Source organism: Pongo pygmaeus, chromosome 2, assembly GCF_028885625.2.
Source record: "Pongo pygmaeus isolate AG05252 chromosome 2, NHGRI_mPonPyg2-v2.0_pri, whole genome shotgun sequence".
Classification (NCBI taxonomy): domain Eukaryota; kingdom Metazoa; phylum Chordata; class Mammalia; order Primates; family Hominidae; genus Pongo; species Pongo pygmaeus.
In genome coordinates, this window is record NC_085930.1 from 196,940,116 (window position 1) to 196,966,766 (window position 26,651).

The 26,651-nt window shown below is 46.7% G+C and overlaps 1 protein-coding gene across 3 annotated transcripts; it reads right to left on the reverse strand.

Annotated features, from left to right (window-relative positions):
• Window positions 1-309: 309 nt before the first annotated feature.
• Window positions 310-24,534, reverse strand: BCL6 (BCL6 transcription repressor). 3 transcript variants are annotated; one of them, XM_054481185.1, is made up of 10 exons: window positions 24,142-24,534; window positions 13,619-13,657; window positions 12,282-12,452; window positions 10,392-10,613; window positions 7,742-8,713; window positions 7,049-7,233; window positions 5,421-5,588; window positions 4,188-4,318; window positions 3,843-3,980; window positions 310-1,528 (listed from the first exon to the last, which is right to left on the reverse strand). In XM_054481185.1, exons 3-10 carry the CDS (start codon window positions 12,440-12,442, stop codon window positions 1,385-1,387), a joined length of 2,121 nt encoding a protein of 706 aa, XP_054337160.1. In that variant the 5' UTR covers window positions 12,443-12,452; window positions 13,619-13,657; window positions 24,142-24,534; the 3' UTR covers window positions 310-1,384. The 3 variants fall into 3 exon arrangements, with proteins under 3 accessions (XP_054337160.1, XP_054337161.1, XP_054337158.1); XM_054481186.2 differs by lacking the exon at window positions 24,142-24,534 and adding an exon at window positions 16,307-18,149; XM_054481183.2 differs by lacking the exon at window positions 24,142-24,534 and adding an exon at window positions 14,840-16,294.
• Window positions 24,535-26,651: the final 2,117 nt, after the last annotated feature.

Consider the following 26,651-nt stretch of genomic DNA (forward strand, 5'->3'; position numbering starts at 1 on the left):
AACAAAAAACAAAACAAAACAAAAATGCTTAGCCTAGAGCTGAATGGGAGGTCCTTCCAAAATCTCCCACCTGAGCTCTTCAGAAAGGGCCTGGAGTCCGCAGTCCCTCCTGGTGCTGGGATCCAAGTGTGCATTCATGCCAAGGTACCAGGAACCTAGCCTCATCTCAAAAGACGCTCCTTTTTGAGAATGCAGCAGCCAGCAGCCCCTTCCCTCCAAGAGTGTTTTCCACTAGGTTAGGAGCTGAGGGAGCCAGACGCAGGCCAGGCCCCATTCCAACGCAAGAAAAGCCCTCCAGACCAAGCCAGCTTGACTTTTCAACATTTTATTCTTATATTTGTACAGCTATATTTTACAACGCGGTAATGCAGTTTAGACACAGCCAAACCCTGTCTCCGGAGTAGTTATAACACAAGCATGACGCAGAATGGGATGAGACAAACATTCCCAAAGAGAGTTTAGTTAGTAACAACTTCAAGTCCCTGTGTCTGCCTACACTTCAAAAAGGGATGGCGCACGCTCGCCCATCATTGAAAACTTCCGTGAAAAAAGGCACCGTGAGGACACGTTGTACGGGTATATACAAACTGAAAACTAGAACAAAATTACACATTTTTCCTTCCGCAGATTTTTTTGTTCTTTTTGTTTTTTTAATACACACTTTGTAAATTGTAAACCTTCACTTGCAAAAAAATACAAATACACTGAGGCATTTTAGACAAAATATTTTCTTACTTATACAGATGCAATACTTAAAATATTCTCTTAAGTGCTCTTTCTCAATAAAGATTCTCAGATCCGTGTCTGCCTGCAGATACAAAATCGAGCCTTTAACGCAGTTTTATATTTTTAATATATCTTTTTTAGGTTTATATATATTTATTTTATATATATATATATTTATATATTTACAACTCTGCCATATATTCCTTCACCTTTGGTTAAAAAAATTAAAGCCCTCTCTTTGATAACATACTGAAGTCTTGTCTTTTAAAAGAATGCACATTTACATACAAAAGAAACATCTGTTCCCACAAAACATATACATTCCTCATTTTGCAGACTAAAGTCAAGTCAGAACTTTTGCATACTCCCCTGCTTTGACATATAAAATGATTTTGCTTTTTGCTGACATGGTTCACCTTACACATAGGAGAAGAAGCAATATGATTTTCTTAATGTTTTATGGCAGTGGGGGAGGGGGAGCTGCTGCGGCTCCCAGTCCCCCAGGCCCCGACCCCCACCACCCCCCACCCCCAGCTATGATTTGCACTAGTGGATGAAAGAGGCACTACATCATGGGATGAACATTGTAAAGTGTTACAGTATCCTTTGGGTAGATTCTGAGAAGGGGCTGGAGACGAAAGCATCAACACTCCATGCTTCAGCAGGCTTTGGGGAGCTCCGGAGGCAGGTCAGTGGCTGACACGCGGTATTGCACCTTGGTGTTGGTGATGGCGCCATGCTTCTGGCGCAAGTGAAGTCGCAGCTGACTTTTGTGACGGAAATGCAGGTTACACTTCTCACACTGCAGGGATATCAGAGGCAAACTGTTAGCTGTCATCAACCCAAGAAAGGTGTCATTGCTCAAAGACCCAGAAAGGAAGATTCTCCCTACGAGGGACTGGAGCAGCTCTTGCCTCTCCAAGGCCAGGTGAAGAACCCATATGCATCCGGGCTTCTGCCAACAGATAAGCTAGCGTTGTGCAAATGTCCGTTCCCTGCTTTCCCAAGTGTTGCTTCTGCCTCTCCCTTGCTAGAGACGTCCTTCCCTGCCTTAACCCCACAAGTTCAAGTCTTATCCAAAAGTGCAGTTAGATGCAAACTCCTCTAATTATTAAGGCATTTCTGAATCTCTCAAGGATGAAAATAATCCCCGTTTTCCTTTGAGCCTCTGTGAGATTTCTACCTTTACCACACATCCCTCCATTGCATGGATCCTTCTTCAGTGGGTAACAGTTTGAGGGCAGTGGCTATTTTTTTCTAAACTTTATAATCTTCCTAGGACCTAACAGAATATACCTCTTATTCAAATTATGCAATTAATCTGAACACATCCGGACAAATGGACTAGATCTGTCTGAATTCATGGAAATTCTGGAGTCTAGGGTAAATTTTTTTTAAATGCAGTTATATTCTTTCCTAGGGTATATATCTTAGATGAGCTAACTAAACATTAGCAAGTGGAGCCGTTTCTTGATTTAATTCAATGAATGGGTAATAAGCACTATAGTTTAGATAAAAGTTACTTAAAAGTAAAATGGATGGCTAAATGTAATGGGGTAATCGGAATGAGATCTTGAATGAGAAAGGACATTCTTAGATAAAAACAAAGAAAATGTAAGTAAAGTATGAACTTTAGCTTATAATTATATATCAGTATTGGTTCATCAGTTGTGACAAATGTATGGAACTAACGTAAGATGTTAACAATAGGGTAAAATGGGTGCGTGTAGGAGCCCTCGGTACAATCTTTGCAACTTTTCTATAAATCTAAACCTATTCTAAAACAAAAAGGGTAATATGTTCAGATAGAGTACATGTATTCAATGAAAATGGAAATAGATGAAGACAAATAAAAAACGAGCAGGGCCATGTGTAAAATCTGTGGTCTTGGGAGGCACAGGGTCTACTGTATCTATGCCATTCACCGCTGTGTGTCCCCAGCATGTCATTTCTCTCTCTGGGCCTTGGATCTCCCTTCTGAATGGCCTGGGTCAATACAGGCTGAAAGTCATTCTCAACTCTGATATCCTATGCATCTAAAATTCTAACAAATCATTATAGCAGATATTTATTTTACTATTACTATGTGCATGTGCTATCCTCAACACTTTAATAATTAGTTAATACTACAACTCTGTGAAGTAGATACTATTATCAAACTCACTTTACAGATCAGGAAATTAAGGTACTAAGAGGATAACGAATTTGCCCAAACAGCAAGTAAGAAGATATTCACTCACAGCTTGATCAACAAGTGAACAAAAATAACCATGTTTTGCAGGTTAACCTCTGGTATGTAGGTTAACCATTCATTGATTACTTCTTGTTCCCATCACCACCTAGAAGGATGTCATCAACTCCTCAAAGCAACCATAGGCAAAACGTACACAGATGAGCCTGGCTGTGTTCCAATAACCTTTTACTTAGGGACAATGAAATTTAAATTTCATATAATTTGCATACGGCACAAAATATTCTTTCACTTTTTAATTGTAAAAACCATTCCTAGTTCATGGAATGTTCAAACATTGACACACAGGCTATAGCTGCCGAGACCCCACCCTAGAACACTCCAATCCCAGTGACCTATCATCCACAGTGTTGTGCTGCACGGCTGGCTGCCACCTCTTTCTTAAAATGACCTTCTCTATGTTTTTTTTTTTTATTTTTTCTTGTAACATCATAAATTCTTATAACATTCTTTTTGTTCTCCTCCTCCTAAGACTGTTCCTTCTCAAATCACTTAGCTCCTCTTAAATGTGCATCTAGCCCAGTATGGGGTGTCCAGTAGGCAATCAATAAGTATTTGTGAAATGAATGAATCTAGGTAGAGTGAATCAAGTCTATGTATCCACAGTCTAGATTCCTCTCCTAAGGCCCAGATCACCTAATCCAATACCCTCATTTTAAAGATGAGTCCCCTAAGGCTTGGGCCAAGGTCAAGCAGGGTGTCTGGCCATCGGGCCCAGATCTAGGTCTTCCAACCATTAGCGTAGTGGTTGCCCCACTGTGTGCTTGAGATGGGAGCAAACAGTTCCACTGCCTCCCTGCTCCACCTCCTTCCCCGTCCTCCATATCCCTGCAGGCCAGAGAGCGGCCCCAAGAGGCTTACGCACATGGTAAGGTTTCTCTCCTGTGTGGATTCGCAGGTGGCTCTTCAGAGTCTGAAGGTGCCGGAAACGGGTGCCACAGATTTCACAGGGATAGGGCTTCTCACCAGTGTGGATAAGCACGTGGGCACGGAGGTGAGCCACCTGAACGAAGAAGAAAGCATGAGAGGTCTTCTGGGGTGGGCTGCAGGCCTCTGGGCAGCCCCTCATCAGCACATAGTGACTGAGTGGGCCTTTCTCCAGGCCACTCTGCTCACCTGCACACGGGGACTGAGTGGGCCTTTCACCAGGCCACTCTGCTCACCTGCACACGGGGACTGAGTGGGCCTTTCTCCAGGCCACTCTGCTCACCTGCACAAATCTGGCTCCACAGGTTTCGCATTTGTAGGGCTTCTCTCCAGAGTGAATTCGAGTGTGGGTTTTCAAGTTGGCTGGCCGGTTGAACTGGGCCCCACAGATGTTACAACGATAGGGTTTCTCACCTATCACCAAGAAAAAGGGAAAAAGAAAAGCCATATTCAATAAGGAAGGTCTCTGCAGTCCCTGGCTCCTGGATTTCTAAGCAGCCTGCTCCTCCATGAGGCCACTTGTGTTTTCCTTTCCCTTAGGGAATATCAGAGAGAGAATCCAGGGGCCTGCCCCCACACCTGCCAGCCCTCTCTCACACACACACCTGCATACTTTGCAGGGGACCAGGGCCAAGAAACAAGTGGTGGCATGGAGTAGCAACAATGCCAGGTGTGGGATAGGAAAGGGGGAGATTCCAGGAAGCCTGGGCTTTAGAACCAGCTTTGTCATTAGGATTACCTGCCTATGGAACCTGGACAAGTCACTCTCCTTCTCTGGGCCTCAGTTTCCCTCTCTGGAACCTGAGGGGCTACTTCAGATTACCTGGGAAGGTTCATCTAGCTTTTCCCTTGGATAAGACAGATTCACTCATCAACTCATTCACCAGGGAGACACAATCAGGCTGCTCTAGTTTCTCTCTTTTAGAACAAACATATTTTTCCACTTGTGGCAACTACAGCTGGACTCCATTTGCAAGAGGGGTGGGGCTTGGGTCTGAGTAGATGCTCAGGCAGAGGAAACCAATAGAATGGCTGAACCTTCCTTCATGGAAAGTTTCTGGGATAATAGGGCCATTTACAGTACTAACAGAGTAGATTTTAAACAACAATCAGGTCATGAGAAGCTACCTGGTAAAGGAATGTGAGTTGATAAGGAACAAGTCATTGAAGCAAATCAACAGGCTTTTTTTTCTGGCTTTACAAAAATTGAATCTATTTGTCTTTCCCAGACTTAGTCTCTTCACCTGTACAGTGGGATTAACACTTCTGACCCCAGCAAAGGCAGAAAAGCAGGATAGAGCATCTCAGAGGAAAGACAAAGGATACAGGGAGTGGATGAGTCAAGTCACTAAGCAAAGACAAGACAGGGTTAGGCCCCTCGTTCAGGCCAGGATGGGGCCTGCCTCCTGCCTTGCCCCACCGGGTCTCCAGGCTCCACACAGCTTTCTCTAGGATCCTCTCCCTGTCCTTCCCCAATAATTGTGGAGAGTTCGGGTCGTGTGGGGCAGGGCCATACCGGTATGGACGGTCTTGTGGCTGGCGAGGTTGCCCTTGTAGCGGAAGGAGGCCTGGCAGCGGTCACACTTGTAGGGTTTGTCACTGTGGGTCTGCAGCGTGTGCCTCTTGAGTGAGGCCTCCTCAGAGAAGCGGCAGTCACACTCATTGCAGAAGAAGGCCCCGTTCTCTGTTGGAGGGTGGTATGGGGACACCAAAGTCAGCACGAGGAAGGGAGGTAGGGCTCTAAGGCCGCTCTCCTCTGTAGCTGCCCCCTGTGCCAAACTGAACCCTCAGTCCCTCACTCACCCACCCAACATTCATGGGAGCTCAGAGCAAAGGATCTGTGGGGACTTTATTTTTCTTAGCATTTAGAGTCTTAGCCATAGAGAAGGGAGAAAGGAGATGGACTGAATTAAGGTACAGAAGGGAAGCTCAAACAAATAGGTGCTCAGAGGGCCTGTGCCAGTTTGAGGAAAGCTCAACAGTGATTTTCTTTCCCCAAGAGCTCTGAGAATTATTTTTAAAAATAAGTTTACAGTTTTATTTACATTTATACACAGAAGCCCTAGGGCAAGACCCTTTACCCTCTGAGCCTCTCTCTGTATCTCTGTCTTCAAAGTCAGATAATAAATCCCTGTCCTGCCTACCTCACAGGAGGATATTATATTACACAAAATGAAACACAAAGCATTCCAGGAATGTAAGATATAGGTCAAATTCAATTCTACTTTGAGGTCACTGAAGGAGGAATTAATGATGAACACTCTGTGGTCACCCTTGCACCTATTTGGATCTCATGTCTCCAAATCCTCCTGTGAGATTGGGAGACCAAAGCTGATGGTGGAAGTGGGAACACAGGCCCAGAGAAAAAGAACTGGAGTGCAGAGCAAAGGCAAACTAGCCAGGGGGCAGGAGGGGAGAGTCCTCGCTCTCCCATCTATGGGTCCATGACCTGTGGCAAATCTCTTGGTGTAAGCAGCTGATTTATTTTTTAATTTGTTGTAACAATTTGAAAATGACAAGTCACGGTGATTTAACCCTCATTAGGTACTACTGGGCTCTATTACTGTAGCCAGAGCTGGGTGAAGAATTAGACTTTTTTGTCTGGCAAAAACTGGGAATGCCAACCACCGACTACCCAGAAACTCCAATTTAATAATTCTCTTCAACTCTTTTAACTCGACTAATATTACTGAGTTCCTACTCCATGCTAGGGACTTACTACTACCTATGGGGGACACAAGAATGAATAAGGTCAGATGCTTCTCCTTACAGAATGTACAGCCTGGCAGAGAATAACATGAACACAGGTCAGTCCTAGTCATTTTGGTATTGAGGAACGGAGAAGGCTCTGGGAGGTACAGCCAGCCCCACAAGCTACTTTTGCTGGCGTGAAGCTAAAAAGACTGTATGGTAAGTCTTGATTACCCCAGATCAACTCTAAAACCCCATCCCTTGCTTTGGTTAGCCCAGTTCCCTAAGAAGCGAAGTGTGGGATGAACAGCTGGTGACTTGGAGGGCCAGGGGACTTCCAATTGAGGACTGCTCCAATCAGAGACAACAGCATAAGTAAAATGGAGCACAAAACCTATGGAGCAGAGGGGCCTTCCTTCTCCCTGACAAGAGGAGGGAGGGAAAGGGACTCACCACAGCTGGAATCTGAGTACTCAGACTGGGTCTCTCCCATCTCCTCAGGAAACGTGGGGCCAGCGGTGTGGAGGCACATCTCTGCATGCTGTGGGGACTGAGAGCCGCAGGATGTGCACTTCGGGGGGTGCATGTAGAGTGGTGAGTGGCTCTCGCTGCTGCTGCGGGGAGAGCCCGTCATGGACCTATGGGCAGAAGTAAAGACAGTCTCAGCACCTGGGGCAGGGCCTCAAGACCACCCTCTCCTCCTCCTCCCAGAGCTGGGCTGCCCACTCAGGCTCTGAGACCCCAGAGTTGTCCTCAAGTTTATCTCAAACAGCATCTGCGGAAAGGTCACCGACCAGGGTCAAACTGAGCCAGAGCTTCCCCGCAGCCCACAATCTCTCTCAGTCCAAGGGTAGTAGGATGGTCCCCTGCCTCATCAAGACCACAGGAAGTGCCTGTGGGATTTACAGAATGCTATTCTGCCCCAGAAGGGAATTATCTCTCTTGCTATGAAAAAATATACACTACTTAAGTGTAATATACTTCCTTACTTAGACTAACTCAATCTATAGGCACTGATTCCACACCTCTAATAGGCTCAGCAATTCAGGCAAGAAAAGAAGAAACCCCTGCATCCATCAGAAGAAATGACATGGAACCTTGCCCAGGTAACCCCTGACCTCAGACCCAGACAGTCTCTGAAATCACCTGTTAACGATGTTATTGAGCCGGCTGGCTTGTGGGATGGTGGAGTCCTCCCCGCTGGCACTGAGCTTGGTTGGGGACTGGAGGTCAAGGTTCTCAGGCTCCATGGGTGGCTGGCAGGCAGGTGGGGCAGTGTAGGCTCGTGGGGAAAGGCGGCCCAGCTCAGCCTGCTCAGGCCCCTCTGGTTTGGCATTCTGGTTGAGGCTGTTGAGCACGATGAACTTGTATTTCTTCCAGTTGCAGGCTTTGGGGTCAGTGGGGCTCTTGGCTGGAGGGGAGCCAGAGGCCTGGAGGATGCAGGCATTCTTACTGCTGCAGGACTCTGTGGGTGAGTTGGGCTGGCAGTCAGATTTCTGGGGGCTCTGTGGACTAACCAGACCCTTCCGGTTCAGGGGTGCATTGGGGGGCTCGAAATGAAGGGCAATCTCATCTTCTGAGGAGGGTCTCTCTTCTTCTTTGCTGGCCTTGTCACAAGGGAAGTAGGGCGCATTTCGGGCTGAGGGGGCAGCAGGCTTGAGGCCCTCAGCCACACTGTAGTGCATATCACTTCGTGCCTCTTCTGGGACTGTTTCCTTGGGTGAATAGATATTGCTGTGACACACATTGGGGGACACCTCCAAAGTCGGCCGGCTGTACTCACCAGGGACTGGCCTGGCACTATCACATGGGAGGGCCCGCTCCTTGGGGAAGGGGTTGGCCACAGGCATCCGGACATCCCGAAACTCCTCATCGGAGAAGAGGAGGCTGCTGACAGGGAGGTGGCTGTACATGGAATAAGAGGCTGGCGGTGTGGACAGGCCACTGTACAGGCTGGGGGCAAAGGCTCTGCTCTCACACCCAGGGGCGCTCCTCAGTGGCAGGTTGTTCTCCACCACCTCACGACCCCGATAGGCCATGATGTCTTGCGGCATCAGCATCCGGCTGTTGAGGAACTCTTCACGAGGGGGCTTGATGGTAGGAACCATCTCTGCTTCACTGTGAAAGAAAAAAAGATGAAAGACACCAGCCCCAAATCAGAACTGTTAAATAGATGACCTTCCAGTGACACTTATATAACCACATCTGTGTTTGAATTAGCTAGACATAGGTGACGTGGCTCTGGAGCAGGGAAATACAATTACAACGCATTTATGCTAGAAGCCTGGATATCCAGCCTGCAATTGGGAAGACTGAGGCCCAGAGAAGGGAAGTGAGTTACCGGCATGATCTGTGCCTGATTAGACATAATCTTGTATGTTCAAGGCACATATCTATGCATGTGTGTGAATCTATAGCTCTTCTGATGTTATACAATTTTATAGCTCACATAAAACTTTCAAAGCCCTTATCTCATTTCACCCATGCAAAATCCTGAAAGGAAGGAAAGGTGGTTATTATTATCTCCATTTTACACATAGGGAAACAGGAAAAGAATTTATACAATGTTGGTATGACACTTTTGGAGGATCATACACAAACGAGTAACCTACTGAAGAAAAAACTTGTCCCAGATGCTGATCAAAGTTTACATAGAGAACAGGCAGCAAATGCCCATGTGTGAATCCCTGGCCTAGAGCAGCCAGACCTGGTTTGCAAACCTAGCTGTGCCACTTAGCAGCTAGGTGACATGGAGCAAGTTACTCCGCCATTCTAAGCACAAGGTCTGAGCCACTGAAAGTACTTGTAAATGACAGCAATGATGATCTTGCCACCATCATCACCCACAGGAGACAAAGAACTCTAGCTGTATATACCTGAAGGAACATCATGTGGGTGAAATAAATAGGCAAGCTCACTATGATCACAGTTAACAGAGCTAGAACCCATAAGAAGGTTAAAGAGAAGCCAAAAAGAGAAGCTTTCTAACTGTCCAAGGTATGCTGTGTGGTTCTGGGAACACTGAGTTCCTGGCTCCTGGAGGTTTTCAAACACAGCCTGGAAAACCCTTCTGTTTGAGCGAGGATGCAATCACCCTAGCATGGCTGGATCAAATGGTTCTAAAGAAGTTAAGCTCTGAGTCTCTGTTCCACTTAGTGAAGCTCTTCACTTCTTTGGATCTCAAGTTCCTCAAGGTCATGTCTTATCACCCCTCAGGTAGGAGATTAAACTCAGTGAACTCAATTCAATTCAATAAATGTCCTGCCTAGTAGGAGCAGCGTGACATAAAAAGTGAGTAAGATAGCCCCTATAACCTTGAGCAGCCCACAGTCTGGTAGGGAACTAAGGCACATATGTAAATAGTTATAATAGAAGTCTAAAGGAGAACTAAAATACATACGCGAATATTAAAACAGATGGGAAGTTTAAAGCACAGGCAAAATGCTTCACAACACAGAGGAAGAGCTGAGGGAGGAAAAGTGTTCATCAGAAAAACTTCCATGGAAGAGCTGGCATCCAAGATTGGCCTTGCAGGATGGGTGGGAGGAGAGGGTATACTAAGTGAATGGAAGAAAGCAAGATGCGGTAATGCATAGGACATATCTGTATAGCCACAGGAGTTAAGTCTGCCTGGGACACAAGAGTTAAGAAGAGCAGAAGTGTGCAACGAGAGTGGAAATGTGGGTTGCAGCATATCATAGAGGAGTGTTTTTTTCTGTATGCATGAATTATCAAAGGTTTCTGATCCAGGACTATCTCTTCCATCTCCGAGGCTTCCACCCGGGTAGCAACTCACCTGGCCTTGATAAACTTCCGGCAAGTGTCCACAACATGCTCCATCTGCAGGTACATAGCTGTGGCCATCACAGCCATGATGTTGCCCTCCCGCAAATTGAGCCGAGATGTGTACATAAAGTCCAGGAGGATGCAGAACCCCTCAGGGTTGATCTCAGGATCTAGATTGATCACACTAAGGTTGCATTTCAACTGGTCTGTAAAGATGCTATAGAACAGGCCACTGTAAAACAAACAAATGTCCCACTATAGTAGACATATAGAATCTGTGATCCCTTACAGTCAGCACTGATACTCAGCCCCTTCCCCCTGGGCCTACCTCCAGAACTTCTATGGTAATTAATAATAGCTGCTATTTATGGAGAGCTTACCAAATGTCAGAGAGTCATTAAGCACCTTACATACATTATCCTTTGCTCCTTACAACCCTGCAAGGTAGGTACTATCATTCTCTGCCTTTACAAATAGGGGAACTAAGATCAGAGGGGTTAAGTGAATATTCTTAAAGTCACAGGGCCTGTTTTCCTTTTAGTCTTAACTGTACGGATTACCAGAGTTAAATTTAGCCCCCATTTGCAGTAACTATTCTTAGTCTGTCTTTGGCATAAGCATTCCCTCTTGTTCCATTGCATTTATACTTATTTTTAAAATTCTATCTTTTTTTAGAATTTGGGTATAAATGACAAATAAATAAAAATATGCCTACATCTATACTCTACTGCTTTTATCAAAGTCCATAGATTAACAGAGGGTCTGTTATTCCTAGAAGACCCAAGTCAAACCCCAAGCAATGCCTCCATAGATTAACAGAGGGTCTGTTGTTCCTAGAAGACCCAAGTCAAACCCCAAGCAATGCCTCCAGGTGCCATGCTGTCTGGTGGTGGAACGAGTACTCAATTGTAAAGAAGAATTCTGGGCTATCTTCTTGATTCTTGATTCTACGTTTTCTGAGTGGGTTGCCAGAAGTGAGCCAGACTTCCACCAAGTAGCTATGCAACTTTGGGTAAGATATTTAGCTTCTCTGCGTCTTGCTTTACTCATCTTCAAAGTAGGAGGAACAATCATGTCTACTTTACAGTGTTGTGGCAAGAATGAAAATGTAAAGGATATAGAATGATGCCTGGAATATAGTAAGCAGTCACTAAACATTATCTATTATTTTTATATCTCTATAAGCCTCTGTTATTTCCACTATTAAAAATCAGCTGCTTAGAGTAGATGTTGGATAAGTTTTCAAATAGCAATAGAGATCCCTGATTCTATGTCATTTAACCTCCCTGTGCTTTCCTTTTACCATTTACAAAATGAAGGCAATAATGCAATGCATAACACTGAAGGCTACTAAAAAGATCCCAGGGAGATGATATCATATAATATAAAATAGCTTTGAAAACTCGAAATACTTGATAAACATGAAGAATCAGCTAGTTCATTCTCACCAACTCTTACACATACTCTGAACACCCATGGAAATTCAGTTGTAGCATAAAATAAATACACTTACAGCATAAAAGAGCAAAATATTTCAAATTAACTTGCTTAAGCTACTTAAAGACAAAGAGAGTTCATCAGAAACCTTTTGTCATTTTTTCACTGGTTAACTGAAGTTATTCTCCATGTCTGCCCCAAACACATCCTTTCTTGGGGCAATATATAATTTTTCTCCCTCTATGCCCACAGAACATGACTCTTTCTTTTCTAAAAGTGCATTCATCCATTCATTCATTCATTCACTTGGGAACCTACTCTGCCAGGCCATGGTGCTGAGATCTGGAGACAAAGCGAGACGTCATCCCAGATGCAGTAAAAGGCCCACATGTTCTGCCTTGCTTGGCTGCCAGCACCATCACCCCACTTTGACTCACCCACCCTTTCCTTTCAGATCCCTCACCTGCAGGCCATGAGGACCGTTTTATGGGCTCTAAACTGCTCACGGCTCACAACAATGACAACATCAGTCAAGATGTCTCGACTCCGGAGACGATTAAGGTTGAGAAGAACATCACTGGCATGGCGGGTGAACTGGATACAGCTGTCAGCCGGTGAGGCCATTTTGTCTTCACTTGAAAAAAGAGGCCAAAATCCTGTTAGTCCTCCAGAACCTGTTTCCTGCTTGCCATGGGTATCAGAGCAGGTGGCTCAGCCTGCTAAGGTACAGAATGCAACTCAGGTCCCTTGTGTTTGATCTTTGAACAATTCATAGCCCAACTCTGGCCATTATTCTTCATAGTTTTAAAATGGGGAGAATAACTTTTATCCAACAAGTTGGGATAGAAAGCCCTTTAGGGGAAAAGCAAAGGGAATGAATATTTGTTGAGTGTTTTTCCCACATACCAAATACTCTGCCAAGCACTGAGAGGCAGTGAGTATGTTGCAATGGAGAGACACCGTGTTTTTTTGTTTTTGTTTTTGTTTTTTGAGACAGAGTCTCACACTGTCACCCAGGCTGAAGTGCAATAGCGCAATCTCAGCTCACTGCGACCTCCATCTTCCTGGGTTCAAGTGATTCTCCTGCCTCAGTCTCCTGAGTAGCTGGGATTACAGGTGCCCGCCACCACGCCCAGCTAATTTTTTTTGTATTTTTAGTAGAGATAGTGTTTCACTATGTTGGCCAGGCTGGGTCTCAAACTCCTGACCTCGTGATCCGCCCAACTTGGCCTCCCAAAGTGCTGGGATTACAGGCATGAGCCACCGCACCCGGTCGAGACACTGTGTTTTAAGATTATCAGATTAGACTTGCCTTTTGCTAGCTGTGGGACTTTAAGCAGGTTGTTTACTGGTTTTGGGCTTTGGTTTCCCCAAATGGAAGTAGTAATACCTATGTTGTTATAAAAGAAATACATTCCTCGTTCATAGGAGGTTCTCAAAACTCACAGCTATTCTCATAAGTATCATATTTCATCATCTCAGTCACCATTGGTCTCTCTCTACTGTTAGGCTTTGGAGTTGCCTGACTTTTGTACCTCGAGGAGCTAGCATATTGTTGGTGCACAGTAGCTGGCTAAATTAGTTTGTACAAAGAAAGAGTAAAAGAATGATTGACCATGCAAGTGTTAAGACAGTCTAATACAGAGGTGAAGGATGAGGACTAGGAGTGATATAGAGGGAACTGGTTATCCTTGTCTCATATAATGAACAGTGGCAAAGTTCACAGAAACATATGTATTGGCAAATTCAAAAGAAACAGTTTGTCCCAACATTTTAAAGCATATAATTTTATTTACTTACCCAATGCCTTGCTTCACAGTCCAAAATTTTGCTCAAAACCTACAGAGAAGAGAAGAAAGCAAACAGAAATTGATTTAACGAATGTAAGATTGTCCACTATAGTCTTATTTTAGGACATACACATTTAGTTTTGCTTTGATAGTTGCAGCTTGCCAGCTGGTGTGGTTTTACCACAAGCTAACAAACATTTTCCAGCTCTGCTCTTACGGAAACAACAGGCACCCGAAGCTATGAGATAATAATATTTTTATCCTGAGTACTGGGAGTACAATTGCATACATTAATTAGTTATACATACATACATACATGTATTTCCTTCTTCAAAGAAAATATTTATACCATCCAAAGGCCACTAGAGTTTACAGGAAAGAAAAAATAAGAAAAATGGTTCTGTCAACATTAACAATAACGATCCGTCCGTGGCCTAAAACCACTGGACGTCATTCAAAACCTGCTAAAATATTATCTTTCAAGTCTTAGAATGATCCGCAAGGACGATAGGGCCAATATCTTTATCCTTATTTCACTGGCAATGAAACTGAGACTTAGGGGTTCAAGAGGCTTGCTCAAGACAAATGCTAGGCAGTATTTCCTGCCCATGTGAAACATTAAGACTGAATATAGACTCTGCAGAACACAGCCTGAGATGTCATGTCTACGTATTCCTCGAAAACCTTTGTCTTCTTTTTCAAAGTGTTCTCTCCCTTCCCTACTGGGTCTAAGACCAGACAGAATGCTATTGCTTCTAAGTTTGTGCTTCTCCCTGCTGGTAAAAGACTTAACTATGTGATTTAGCTGAGAACTGGCCAGGGAGCACTAAACCTTAAAGAGATTTAATGAAATATGTACCTCCTTCCAAACCGGCTTCTCTAAAACAAAATCATTAAAAGCACAGGTGTAAGACCCTCATTTATGATCAAATGTGGGCTGCAAAACAAAAAATATTTGAACTGTCTTCCCTGCTTAAAAAAAAAAAAAAAAGCAGAACCTTTTAGAGCTATTTTCTGGGTAAAGGGGCCTGAGGCCAACAAGGTCATGTTGGGCCATGTACATGGTTGGTGACCCGGCCCTAGGTCTTCTGGCTCAAATTCCTGTCCCCTTTCCAAATCAGCCTACGTGCTGTAGAACATGCAAGACAGCACCCTGATGTGGGTGAATCTCATTTTTAAGTTACTTCCCCCACACAAACACTTTGCCCCATTCCAGGCTGCTGAGTCTTACCAAATGAGCACTCTAAAATGAGAGGTTTCCTTGAGTCTGTAACCAAACACTCTGATATTTCTCTGTGGTCCCAAGTGCCAGTCACTCAATCCCATCGGCTCCAAGGTTAGTGTGTGCATGTGAGCGAGTGGGGACTTGAGGGAAGGAAGTGGGGAAGGGAGAAGACAGAAAAAGACAAAAGAACCTATCTCCTCCTCTCCCCAGCCCAACTCGAGATAGGCAAAGAGAGATAGACTAACTTGGTCTTTATCAAACTTCAAGGATTTTCTCCTTTGCAAAAGAAAGCTGAAGACACATGGGAGGTTTACTTATAAACTTTCCTCTCTTCCCTCATGGAAGGGATCCTCAAACACTTCTGGAATAACTAGGCTGTTCTTTAACCAGCTTCAACCACCAGCTCACTTGTGGATTTCCAGTCGCAGGCTTCTGGAACCACAGGAAGCCCAGATTTGCCATTTCACCATGACAAGTGGCAATGACTCACTCCAGATGCGGATTGAAATAAACAAACAAATTCCCCTGTGTCCACTGTCAGCTAGGCCTTGGGCTTTTCACCGTAAGCCTCTGCCTGGCCAAAAACAAATGTACATACACGAGGCGCAGGTCCTTCTCAAGTTCACTCCTTTGTAAGCCAACTCTTCTTAAGAACCAGCCCCCCCAACTCCTGAGTGTGTGGGTTGAGTGTGGGCAATGTTGTCACCACCCCCACCCCAAATGCTGCAGGTGTGGAAGCACCACCAGCATTTGGTTTGTTTTTTTACAGAGCTCTTAGTCTTTCCCCACCCCCTCACGATTGCATCTTATCCTCATAACAGCCCTGCTTTATTAGGGAGGGAACTGAGGCTCCAGGTGAGAAGCCTTGCCCAAAATCTCAAAGCCAGTTTCCAGCAAGTTCTGGACATGCCGCGTCTCCTAGATTCAGCCATTCCACCAATGCCACACACAAGACTACCCACAAAAACAATCTCCAAGGAGCAGGGCTGTCAATGAGAAACTGACAACTGCTGGCTGCCCCCAGACCTGGACTTCCCATCCCAATCTCCCCGCACCCACGCTGGGTCAGTAACCACCACGGGAGAGTCAAATGTTTTCTCTTCCCTTCCTCCCTTTAGCTCTTTTGGCGCTTTCCTTGTGCATAGCCAACTAGGCTCCTTGAGAAGACAGATCCTTTAAAAGAGCTTTCCATTGAAGAAGAAAACAGGAACCAAAAAAAAAAGCAAAGAGAGAAGACAGCAGAAACGACAGAGAGAGAGAGAAAAAAAAAAAAAAATGAGAGAAGAGCGAGAGGCGAGGTTAAGAGCCAGAGAGCGAGCCAATACAAAAGACCCCATCCTTTTCCTCCCTCCTCCCCTGGGCTGACACCGGGAAGCCCCATTTTCTCGCTCACACATAAGAGCACAAACACTAGCCCTGCGCGCCGGGGCAAGCCTAGGCAGACTTCGCTACCCCACCCCGACGACTCCGTACCTGTCTTCCAGGGACTGCCCGCCCCTGGGCGATCCACCTCGAAGCCCCCCGCAAGGCGCGACGGAGGCTTTGTGGTATGACCGTGGCGGCCCTTAATTTAGTTACATTCAAATAAAACTTTTCGTGCACCTCGGTAGCTAACATTGTGTGTATGCCTTTTTTTTTTTTTTTTTTTTTTTTTTTTTTTTTCCTGTTACGCCGTCAAGGCAGCAGGCAATGAGAGGAATGACACAGCCCTCTCATTCCCGGAACGTAGTCAATCTCGGCTCTGCGGATTTCACAGAACACACTTTGCCTATCGCCGGCTCCAACAAGAAGTAACTTTCCAGGAAGCTGCCGGGCCCCAGCAGCCGCCAGGATCGCTGCCTGCGCTGCGCTGGCCGCCGGGGATTCACCCGGGGAGGCGGGGCCGCTGGGGAAGGCTCGCGGGGAATACAGCACACTTTCCCCTAAATCCCTCGTCCGCGCCGAGTGCAGGGCTCTCAGAGTTCACCTAGTCCAACCTCTCACCCACAACAGTTTATAAACGGGGAAGGTCAGACAAGTTAGTAGCAGAGCTGGGTCTAGAACCCAGGAGTTCGAATACAATCCGAGGCCCATATCGAGACTAAGTTGTCCGATTCCGAAGTTTATTTGCTTTTTTCCCTCTTTTTGCCTTCCATTCTCCCTCACCCCCGTTCTTTTAGGGGAATGTTTGGGCGAGACTTCAAGGTAAAAAAGATCGAGTCCCTAGGGGCTGAGGGTCTCCATCATAGGCGCCCCAGGCAAGGCTGGAGAAAAACTAAACAGAAAGCCCCTTCCGCCTACGTTGGCAAGAACGGGAACCCAGCTCCACTTGGTTTCCGCCCAAAGTCTTTAGAATAGGAGCTGCCAAGCCGTAAGGATTTCCGAATCCGATTTCCCCGAAACCGTAGAGACACAGCTTGGACTCGGCAAAGGCCGGGGCCCCGACCCCTGCGCGCGCACTGGCACTCTCCAAAGTTGCCTCGCCTTCCTGTGGCCCTCCCGGGAATTATAACCCCCGGGTGCCATGTCCTAATTTGGTCTCGGTAGCAGGCTCCGGGGTGCGCTTTCGGGGGCCAGGGGACAGCGAAAGACTCAGCCACAAAGGCCGCAGTCTGGTCCTAAAACTAGCCAGTGGCGTCACACTGCGCCGCTCATCCCCTCTGCGGCAAGCGGAAGGGTCAGAGTCGGTCTGCAAAGACGGAGCCTTTGGCCTCAAAATCCTACACTGAGGCTTTCTCACCCCTTCGCCCGGTGGGATAAAGGTGAAAGAGACGGTTGGGATTTAATAGGGGGTAGGGATGAGAATCTGGGAAGTTAAAATTAAGTAAGTGCATTTATTGGAAATTAGGAGTCCCGTGGTTCCGGGAGCTCAAACCTAATGGTGTTTTTACCGCTGCCTAACACTAGAGAGAGCCCTCCATCAAGGTTTGAAACCGTCAACCCCTTTCTCGCCCCTCCCCTCCTTCCCATTGACCTAGTTTGGCCAGAGCCTCCCGATTTGGAGAATGCCTTCCGCCCTTCCCCCCTCCTCTCTAGCCAGGCCGGCTGTTGGATTATTGGTAATCTAATAACTCCAATAACCCACTGAAAAATCCAAAGGGAAATCTGAAAGTGTAAAGCACTGTTTAGGGACAAGGACAAGGAATTTTAATAAGGCTGGAACTGCCGTAGTGAACACCGCATCAGGGGCCCTGCCGTGGGGCTCCCGGTCTCAGCAGTGTTTCAGCCAACTAGCTGCACGGCTGCAGTCACCACCGTGATCTGGCGGCAGGGGGTGAGGTCAGATCGCAGAGCTGTTTTTATTCTTGGGGGAAAACACTCATCGTCCTCTTGGCTAGGGAACGGGAGGGTGCAGGAGACGACAGTGAATAAAAGCGAATTTGATAACTCGATGGCCTCGGCAGCCGCTTTGGATAACCGAGGTGTTCGGGGACATTATGTCCTGACTTTCATTTCTATCACGTTTCCTGCCAACAGCGCTCTTGCAAGCCTGCAAGCTTCTAGGAAATGCAATAAAACAGAGGGATGTGTTTTATCATCAAGATCTGAAGAAGAGTTGCAGAAGGGACGTTCCCATACGCTCAGCGCGAGACAGCCTTCCAGAAGGGCCCGAAGACAATGCCAGCAAATCGCGTCCCGGAGCAGAGATCCCTCGGCCGTCCTGGCTGGACTGGGCTCAGCCTTTGCAAAAAGGCTGGCGGGGGAGGGGAGAAGCATGATCTCCTCAAGCAAACAATGCCTTTAAAAATCCGATCTGGAAAGAAGTCAGCCAAGGTCCTTATTCACGTTAATGAAGATGGAAGGCACTAACTGTCCTTGGAAAGCGATGAGTCAAACTTGACCGCGCTTCAAACTCGTTCCCAGATTCGTTTCCAGTCCGAACAGAGGCGCGTTTCTCCGACGCGGCCTCCGACGGCTCCCGCAGTGGGAGAGGCCGAACTCGATCCCCGCGGACCCGGGCTGGGGAGACGGCGCTGTCTCCCGCTGCAGAGCGCGCCTGCTGCCGCTAGGGGCCGCCAGCATGCGGACGCGCGTTTGCCATCTTAAGTCACGAGCTCGGAGAAAGAAAACTTTACGGAGGAACTGTTGTGGCACAAATTCTGGCCTATCCACATGACCCCCACCCCCTCACACACACACACACGGTTTCTCGCCAGGCTACTATGCAGAGGATGTTAGGAAGGGGAAGAGAGCGATTTCAGAATCGAGGCTCGCCCTGCAAGTCTTTGGTCCAGGCCTTAACCCCCCTCTTAACACGCAAACCCCCAAGCTCTGAGACCCACACCCTTCAGCACCATCTAGGCTTTTCCTGTCTATTACCGAAAATCTTAGGCCATATTTTCTTTTAAAAAAAAAATCCTCCAAGACTGCTGGGGAGCGGTTTCCAATGAACACTGGCAACAAAGGTGGCCTAAGAGGTTAAACTTATAGTTCTGACAGCCGCTCCTTTCTCATAAATACTTCAAAGGAGCTGAGATAAACCCGCCTTTGACTTTCAGTCACTGACATGAAATTCAGAAGCTTAAAATCTGGTCCTGGTTAAGTCACTAAGTCACCACTAACAAGCCTCCTCGTCGGGCCTGTTTCCTCAACTGTAAAACAGAGTTGTACGTCCCAAAGCCCCTGAGCTCCTAGATGGCATCCTTCCACTACCGACTTCCCCTAAGAAGGGCCACAGGGACAGGAAGATGGTGTGTTCGAAGCGGGTTATTTGTGGTTTCTCTTGGTGGAAATAGATGCTCATCGCTGAGTGATATGCAAGCAGCGAGGCCTTTCTGATTTTCATCCCTCTTGTCAAAACTTTGGAGGTTGTATGCCGTCCCCATTGGAGGGTGCCCTCCTTCTGTCAGTCCTAGCATCTGGTCAGGGTACTGCCGCCCGGGAAGGCGGAACGGCGAGCCCACCGCCCATGGCCGCGAACTCGATCTCAGCCCACCGCTAGGTGGCAGGCCAGCCCGTCCGAGAATCGCCGCGCGGCCGCAGCTTCCACACCGATCTCTACCCGCCCCTCTTTATTTTCTGTCTGGTGGGGGCGAGGGTTGGGGGTGTGATTGCCTCTAAAAGCAAAGCTAGAAAACATTTAATTTAGTGGATGTAATTCCGTTCTTCCCGATGCTCCCGCCTCTAGCAACCACAACGCGGTATCTGGAGCTGGTTTCATGTATCATGAGTTGATTTCCCCCCCCCCAGCCTCCGAAAAGCTTTATGTACTGGGAAGGGAAAGAAGGTGCACTGGTCTTCAAAAGGCAGAATGGCACTCGACGGTATTGGCAGAGATTCTTGCCAAACACTGGTCATCCAGCAAAGAAAGTCGGGAATAAACTCCTGATCTTCTCGGAGGAAAGGGGCGCTGGGGGCCGAGTGCTGGATCCCACTCAGGCTCACTGAGCCTGGCAAAGCGGGGGAGTGGGGAGTCGGGTATGGTCTTTTGGTGAAGTTGTGGGTCTCGGAGTGGACATCGGGAGGGTTGGGAGGAGCCGTTCCTGGTTTCCATTGGGGCAAAGAGAAACCAGCCAGTTCTGCCACTACGCTGCACCCTCGCTGTGCTCGCGGCGGCAGCGGCGGTCCCACTTGTTGCGCAGTGCTGGAAACCGGCACGCGCCATTCGATGTTGACTCACAGAGGGCTACAGACCAGCCTACCATTGCTCCACGCCATCCACAAACCTCCTCAACACACCCCCTACACATACGTCCTGACACCGCCGGCAAAACTACAGCATTTCCAACCACTATGGTGTTTTACACCAAAACATCCCTCACTATCTCAGTATCAGACAGGCAGCAGAATTAAGATGCCCTGAGAAGTCAATCCAAGGGGAAGGCCGGGCTACCTCCGCCTGGAGAACTCTTCTACTTAAAATCAAGCAGGCACCCTCCCCTCACCAAAAAAAATATATATATATATTAGAACCACGTTGCCTATTATAACACCATCCTAGTTGGAAAGCAACATTTTTCTTCCCTACTTGATAAACTTCAAAGTCCTTTTTATCCGTTAGTTTTATCTCCTCTATTTTTTTTTTAAATCTCTGGGGGAAAAAATGTTTCATAAGTTCACTTCCCAATATTTTTCAAAAATTGACTTTTGCCAATAGTTTCACCCACCGAGGGGTGGCGCTGCTGCACCGCCTCCTCTAAATCTCTTAAGTTTTTCACAACAAAGTGGGTTGAGTGTCATTACCCTGTAGGGGATAGAGGGAAGGAAGGGTTTTGACATCTAGCCATGGCTACCATTTACTCAACCAATAACTGGAACTCTTCAAGGGCTCAGCAAACGACAACTTAAGAATTTAGAGTCCCATCCCTATCCACCAAACCCAGAATAAGTTAGTCTTTTCAAGAAAGCCTTGGTATAAAACTCTTCAAAACTGAAAAGAAGAGGAAAGGGGCAATTGGAGAATTCCCACTTTTTCTGGCTGTCTCCTTCAAGTCGCCTAGTTTTTATGAACAGCATCTAGCCTTACTGTCACTATCAACAGACCCTTAAAACTAGCCAATGCTTCTGCCTCTAGTATTGGAAAGTCTTCCAAATAGGATACTGGAAACTTCTATTTATAAGCTTGGGGTGGCGGGCGGGGTGGGGAGGTGGAGAGAGTTCCCATCTACAGGTTTCTATTTTGGCCTGAAGACTCAACTGCAGTCATTAGAGTAAGGGAATGCCCATCTCCTGGTACTTGTTCGCCATTTCCTCCTCCCCCAGAGACAAATATCTTTTCGTCTTTTTTAAAAAAGTATATATTTTAGAGCAAGAATGTGATTTCATCTCTCTCCTTTGAGCTCATGTTTGCTACCTCCAGGAATAGCGTGTGGACTAGGGCCAGATGAACTTCAACTTGGGCTGCAGATTTACGAGGTTCTGTTCTAGTGCCAAAGGCTCTTGGTAGTAAATAGTGAGCAAAATAGATACCTGTCTCCTGATGGATCTTGCCGCCCCCTCTTTTTTTTTTTTTAAGTTATTTATTAAAACCACACACACCTTGCAAAGAAAAAGGGAAACTGGCAGTCTCTGTAGAGGAAGCCGGTGGCATCGCTCAGAGCCACAAACTGTATTTCTAAACAGCCCTTTCCCTGGTTCCCTCTCTCCTGCCCCACTTTTTTTTCAAATCCAGACTGTAAAAAACACATCTACTGACACTCACTTTACTTTAAAAAAAGAAGAGAAAAAGTAAAGCGTTACAAGACTTTCCTCCTGGAAACTATAAACCGATTGAAAAAAAATCCATAAAAGATTAAATCCTGGCGGGTTGTGGGGTGGCGGGGGCCGGCGGGGGGGGGGGAGTGGAGATTGGCTCTTTGAGGTGGTCAGGGGCCCTGTAACAGCTTGGGACTTTCAGCACCTGGTTTGGGGTCATTTATCTGCTCAACTGTCAGGACCCCCTACCCCCAAACCCCAGCCACCAACTCAACCATCGTAGGAGGGAACACAACACAGAGGGTCTTTTTTCATTTTTGTAAAAAATCGGTTTGGTTGCGTTTTTGTTTTCCATGGGGGAGCTTTAAAACTCATTATTGCAACACTAGTTCCATTTTTCGCCAGGGTTCCAATAACACGGCGTCATAAAGGCAACGCAACCCACAGTTCTCAAGACATTTACCACGGTCACTACATCCGGCAGCGGGGTGGCCCCTAGCTCCTGCTGCCCCCCCGCCCTTTCTCCTCGCCCGCCCCCGGAGCTCAGCCGATTTCTGAGGCTCCAACTCTACCCTCTCCCTCCCCGGGCCGCCGCCGCCGCGCCTTCCCCCATTCTTACTCCCTCGAGGAGAGCCACAGGTTGCAAATCCAACCAACCTCGCAATCTATTTTTGCAAAATCACTCACAAAGATCTCCCTTTCGCGCCCGCGCCCGCTCCTCCCGCGCCGGCTCCCCTCAGCCACAGCCACAAAGTGCCCTTCTCTCCTCCTGGGTCTTGCACATAAGGAACGCGGGCTGGGGCTCTGTTCGTCCTTCTCCTCGCCCAAGGTAAGGATCTCGGGAATCTGAAGCCTGGCGTCCACTACGCTCAGGCCCGCAGTTCCCTTTTTACAGACCTTGCACCATGGGAAAAAATAAAATAAAATTTAGGAAAGGGAGGCAACAGCCATTGGGAGCCAACACAGAGTCACGCAGCGCCCAAAATACAAACACCGCAGCGGCCAGAAATCCCGCCACCTTTCTCGTTCTCCCAGGCTGTCCTGCCGAGGTTCCCTGAGTCCCCCCGCACACTGAAAGGCATCGCAGGTGCAGTGCGCACCCCTTTCCCACCCACCCCAAGAAGCCCTGTCCCGCCATCAGTCAGTCTCCTCGGGATGAGCAGGGAGAGCGCGCGGAGGTTCCCGACTCCCTCGACTACAACCAAGAAAGAATAATTTTCAAAGTGTTCAACATCCCCGCCCCCAAGCTCCCCAAAACACAGGGGCAGGGGACACCAAAACACTCGGCTCTCGTTAGGAAGATCACGGCTCTGAAAGGAAATAGTAGACACGATACTTCATCTCATCTGGATTTATGACCAAAAAAACAAAAACAAAAACCCAAGGAGTTCGCTTGCATTTTTTCCTTCCAAATCTCGGTTCGGCTCGAAGGCAGGGAATCTAAAAGACCGAGGCCGATGGAAGAGAGCCAGCGGGGCGAGCGAGCGGGCAGCCTCCCTTTTTGCCTCCCGGAGTTACCCAGAAGGACAGGGGAAGGGAAGCAAGAAGAGGCGAGGAAAGAGAGGAGGGAGGGAAGGGGAGGCCAGGAGCGACGGAGCAAGGAAAGCAGTTTGCAAGCGAGAAAAGAGGGAAAAAACACAGCCGCACGAATCCAGAGAGATCACAAGCCGTACGCAAGCAGCAGCAAGAAAGAGCGAGAGCGCCAGCGCGCGTCCTCTCCGCGGTCTGGGGCCAGACAGCCCCCAGACTAGCCCGAATCACCCCCCAAGCACTGTCTCGTCCTCTCTGCTCCGGCCGCCCCCTAATTCCCCTCCTTCCTCTCCTCCACCTCCTTTCCAAAAACCAAAACAACACAAGGGAGGGTGGCAACAGCCTCCCCAAACCGGCCGATTCACTCAAAGACAACAATAATAATAATAAATACATAACAATCTATATCCTAGAGTGGGAGAGACGTGGGACTAATCTTCGGCATTTATTTTAACACCTGACAGCTAGAATAAATAAATATATACATTTATATCAATAGATACACATAGAAAACTTGGAGCCAAAGCATTTGGCAAGAGCGGAAAAAAAAAGAATTAAAAGGTAAAATAATGATCATGAGCAGCGGCGGCGGCAGCGGCACCAGCGGCAACAGCGGCGGCGGCGGTAGTAGCAGCAGCAGCGGCGGCAGCAACAGCAATAATCACCTGGTGTCCGGCCTTTCCTAGAAACTTCTTGCATCACCACTTCTAAGAACCCCAGTTCTAAGAATCAACAGAGCTCAATTCTCGGAATTTGAGCTTCGGACTTTACCACTGCTACGTGGCAGGGGAGGACTTGGTGTCAGCTCGCCGAGATTTTTACCGCCCCTGGCCAATCAAAAGCCCTCAAAGCCACAAGATTTTTTCACTGGCCGGCATATTTCGAGGTCCTCATAAGAAGAGCGTCTCGAATTTGGAGGTTCCGGTTCAAGGCTCAAGGGGCCTGAAGGTGGCTCTCCCTCCCCGGGCCCATGACGATGGTATGGCCTGCTCCGCCACCGTCACGTGGGCTCCTCCTCTGTGACGTCGGCGCCTTCGCTGTAGCAAAGCTCGGCCTCTGGAATTCTGAGAACTAATTTGCTATTCGGTGACATAAGAGGGGGAGTGAGCTTTGCTTTCCCGGGGTCTGGGGCTAATTCCTCCTTTCTTACCCATAAACTCAGCAGATCGAGCTAAATGCACAAAAGGGAGCGAGAGGTTTGAACCACTGGGAAAAGTATGTTATATATAGTAGGGTTAGAGAGGCGAGTAAGAGAAAAAAAAATAAACACCACAGCTCTTTCCAACTAGAATATTAGGCACCACGAGAAAAATATTTGCCAAGCAGTTTTCGGTGGGTTCATTTGCTTTATTTTTATTTAGGACAGGGGTTTTTGCTGTTGTTCTGGGTTTTTTTTCTTTCTGGTGTGGTGGCTTGGGATTTTTGGTTTCTGTATTTTGATGGTTTATGGATTTTTGCTTCTGATTTTTTGCCTTTTGCAAGTTTGTGGTGTTACGTAAATCACAGGATCGGCATCGGTTGGATTTTTTTGTACGTGCCTTTCTTTCCCTATCTAATCCCTCAAGCGTTTTAAAGATGTATTATTTCAATACTAATACTATTGAAAGAAGCTTAAATTTTTGGCCATATGTAACAATCCCAGCCCCCACTTTTTTTTTTTTTTTTTCCTTTGGTGCAATTTTCTTTTTCCCCTTGGACTTTTGCTGAAGTGTGTCTCTCCTGCACTTGAGAGAAATGTTCAAAGGATTTGTTTTGGTTTGGTTTGTTTCTTTCCAGGACAGCAAGTGGTGGGTTTAATCTGTTATTGTTGACTCTTAGGAAATTTCTTGTTGCAAGAAACGTGTGTGGGGGGGCGGGGAGGGTGGAGGTGGGGGGTGGTATGTGTGTGTTTTCTACAAAATTCTGTGAGCCAAATACCTGTTTGTGTTTTGTTTTCTCTTAAGGTCTTGAGATTTTTTTTTTCGAGGCTTGTTTCAAGGTCGTTGTAAAAAAATCTCTTCAGTCTGTGTTTAAGAGATCAGCCGGAGGGAATTCTAAAGGCCTGCCGTGCCAGTATCACAGATACTGCCTGTATTTAGAACAGACTGCCACAACTACAACGCACTACACGCAGCACAGTCTTCTTAGCTTTGAAGCTGAGTTGGGGGGCGGGGTGGGGGGGGAGAGAAGAAGGGGAAAATCTTTCCTTCTCTTTTTCTCTATTACTTTCTTTTTAAAGGCAATTGCAGTGCAGAATCATTTCATTGTGGGTCCTAGTTTGTTTGTTCAGAGCTGCTAGTTTCCTTATTTAAATGTTGGTTCGGGTTTTTTCCCCTCCTACTCATCCCTGAATAAGGGAGACTCTTGTTTCTTTTATGTCTCTCTCTTAAAAGAAGGGTGTGAGGGGAAAATAATATTTCAGATTCCTCAAGAATTAGCCCAAAATGTTTGGACCAGAAGCAGCTTTCAAAGGTCAGGCTGTTCTGAGCCTTGGCTATGAGAGTCCTTCAAGCGACTTATTAAATTACAGATGAATTCTTAAAGGTTCCACAAAATCTCGTCACTTGTTAATTTCTAATAAAGATATGTCTAAAATAATCTACCTATCTCAACCCAAAATTTGGGTTTATAATGGAGGAATGATCAGAGTTGTGAAAGATTGCTGTTTGCTGGGATATTTGGAAAATCTGTTTCATTGACAGTCCCGTAAGAAGTTCCATCTATCACTGAAAATGTTGTTGGCAATGCACCCCCCTACCCCACAACACACACACATTTTTAAAGGCTGTATTTTAGGTTTTAAAATCCAGAAAAGTGCAAAGAGGTTGATTATTTTCCACAAGGGCTGGAGCTTAGGAAATGTGCGTTAAAGTGTCTGTCCCTGTGAAATCTGAATATTTTAATACTTATTGACAGATGGATTACTGCAGTCTCTGCAGAAAAGCCTGTCTTGTGAAGGGTTTTTGAAAAATATACATAGGCCTAATCCTGTCACTGTTGTTGAAATGTACGTTTTACCCCCAAAGGCACATGATATTGTCAAGTTCATATTTATTCTGCCAGAAGGCAGACTATCTGCTTTTTCATTTGAGTCCCCTTCCTTCTCATTTTCAAAGAAATTAAAATGAATCCCACTGGATGCAAAATGACACCCCGATTTTGTGGAAGGGATTTTCTTTGTGTGTTTATATGTGTG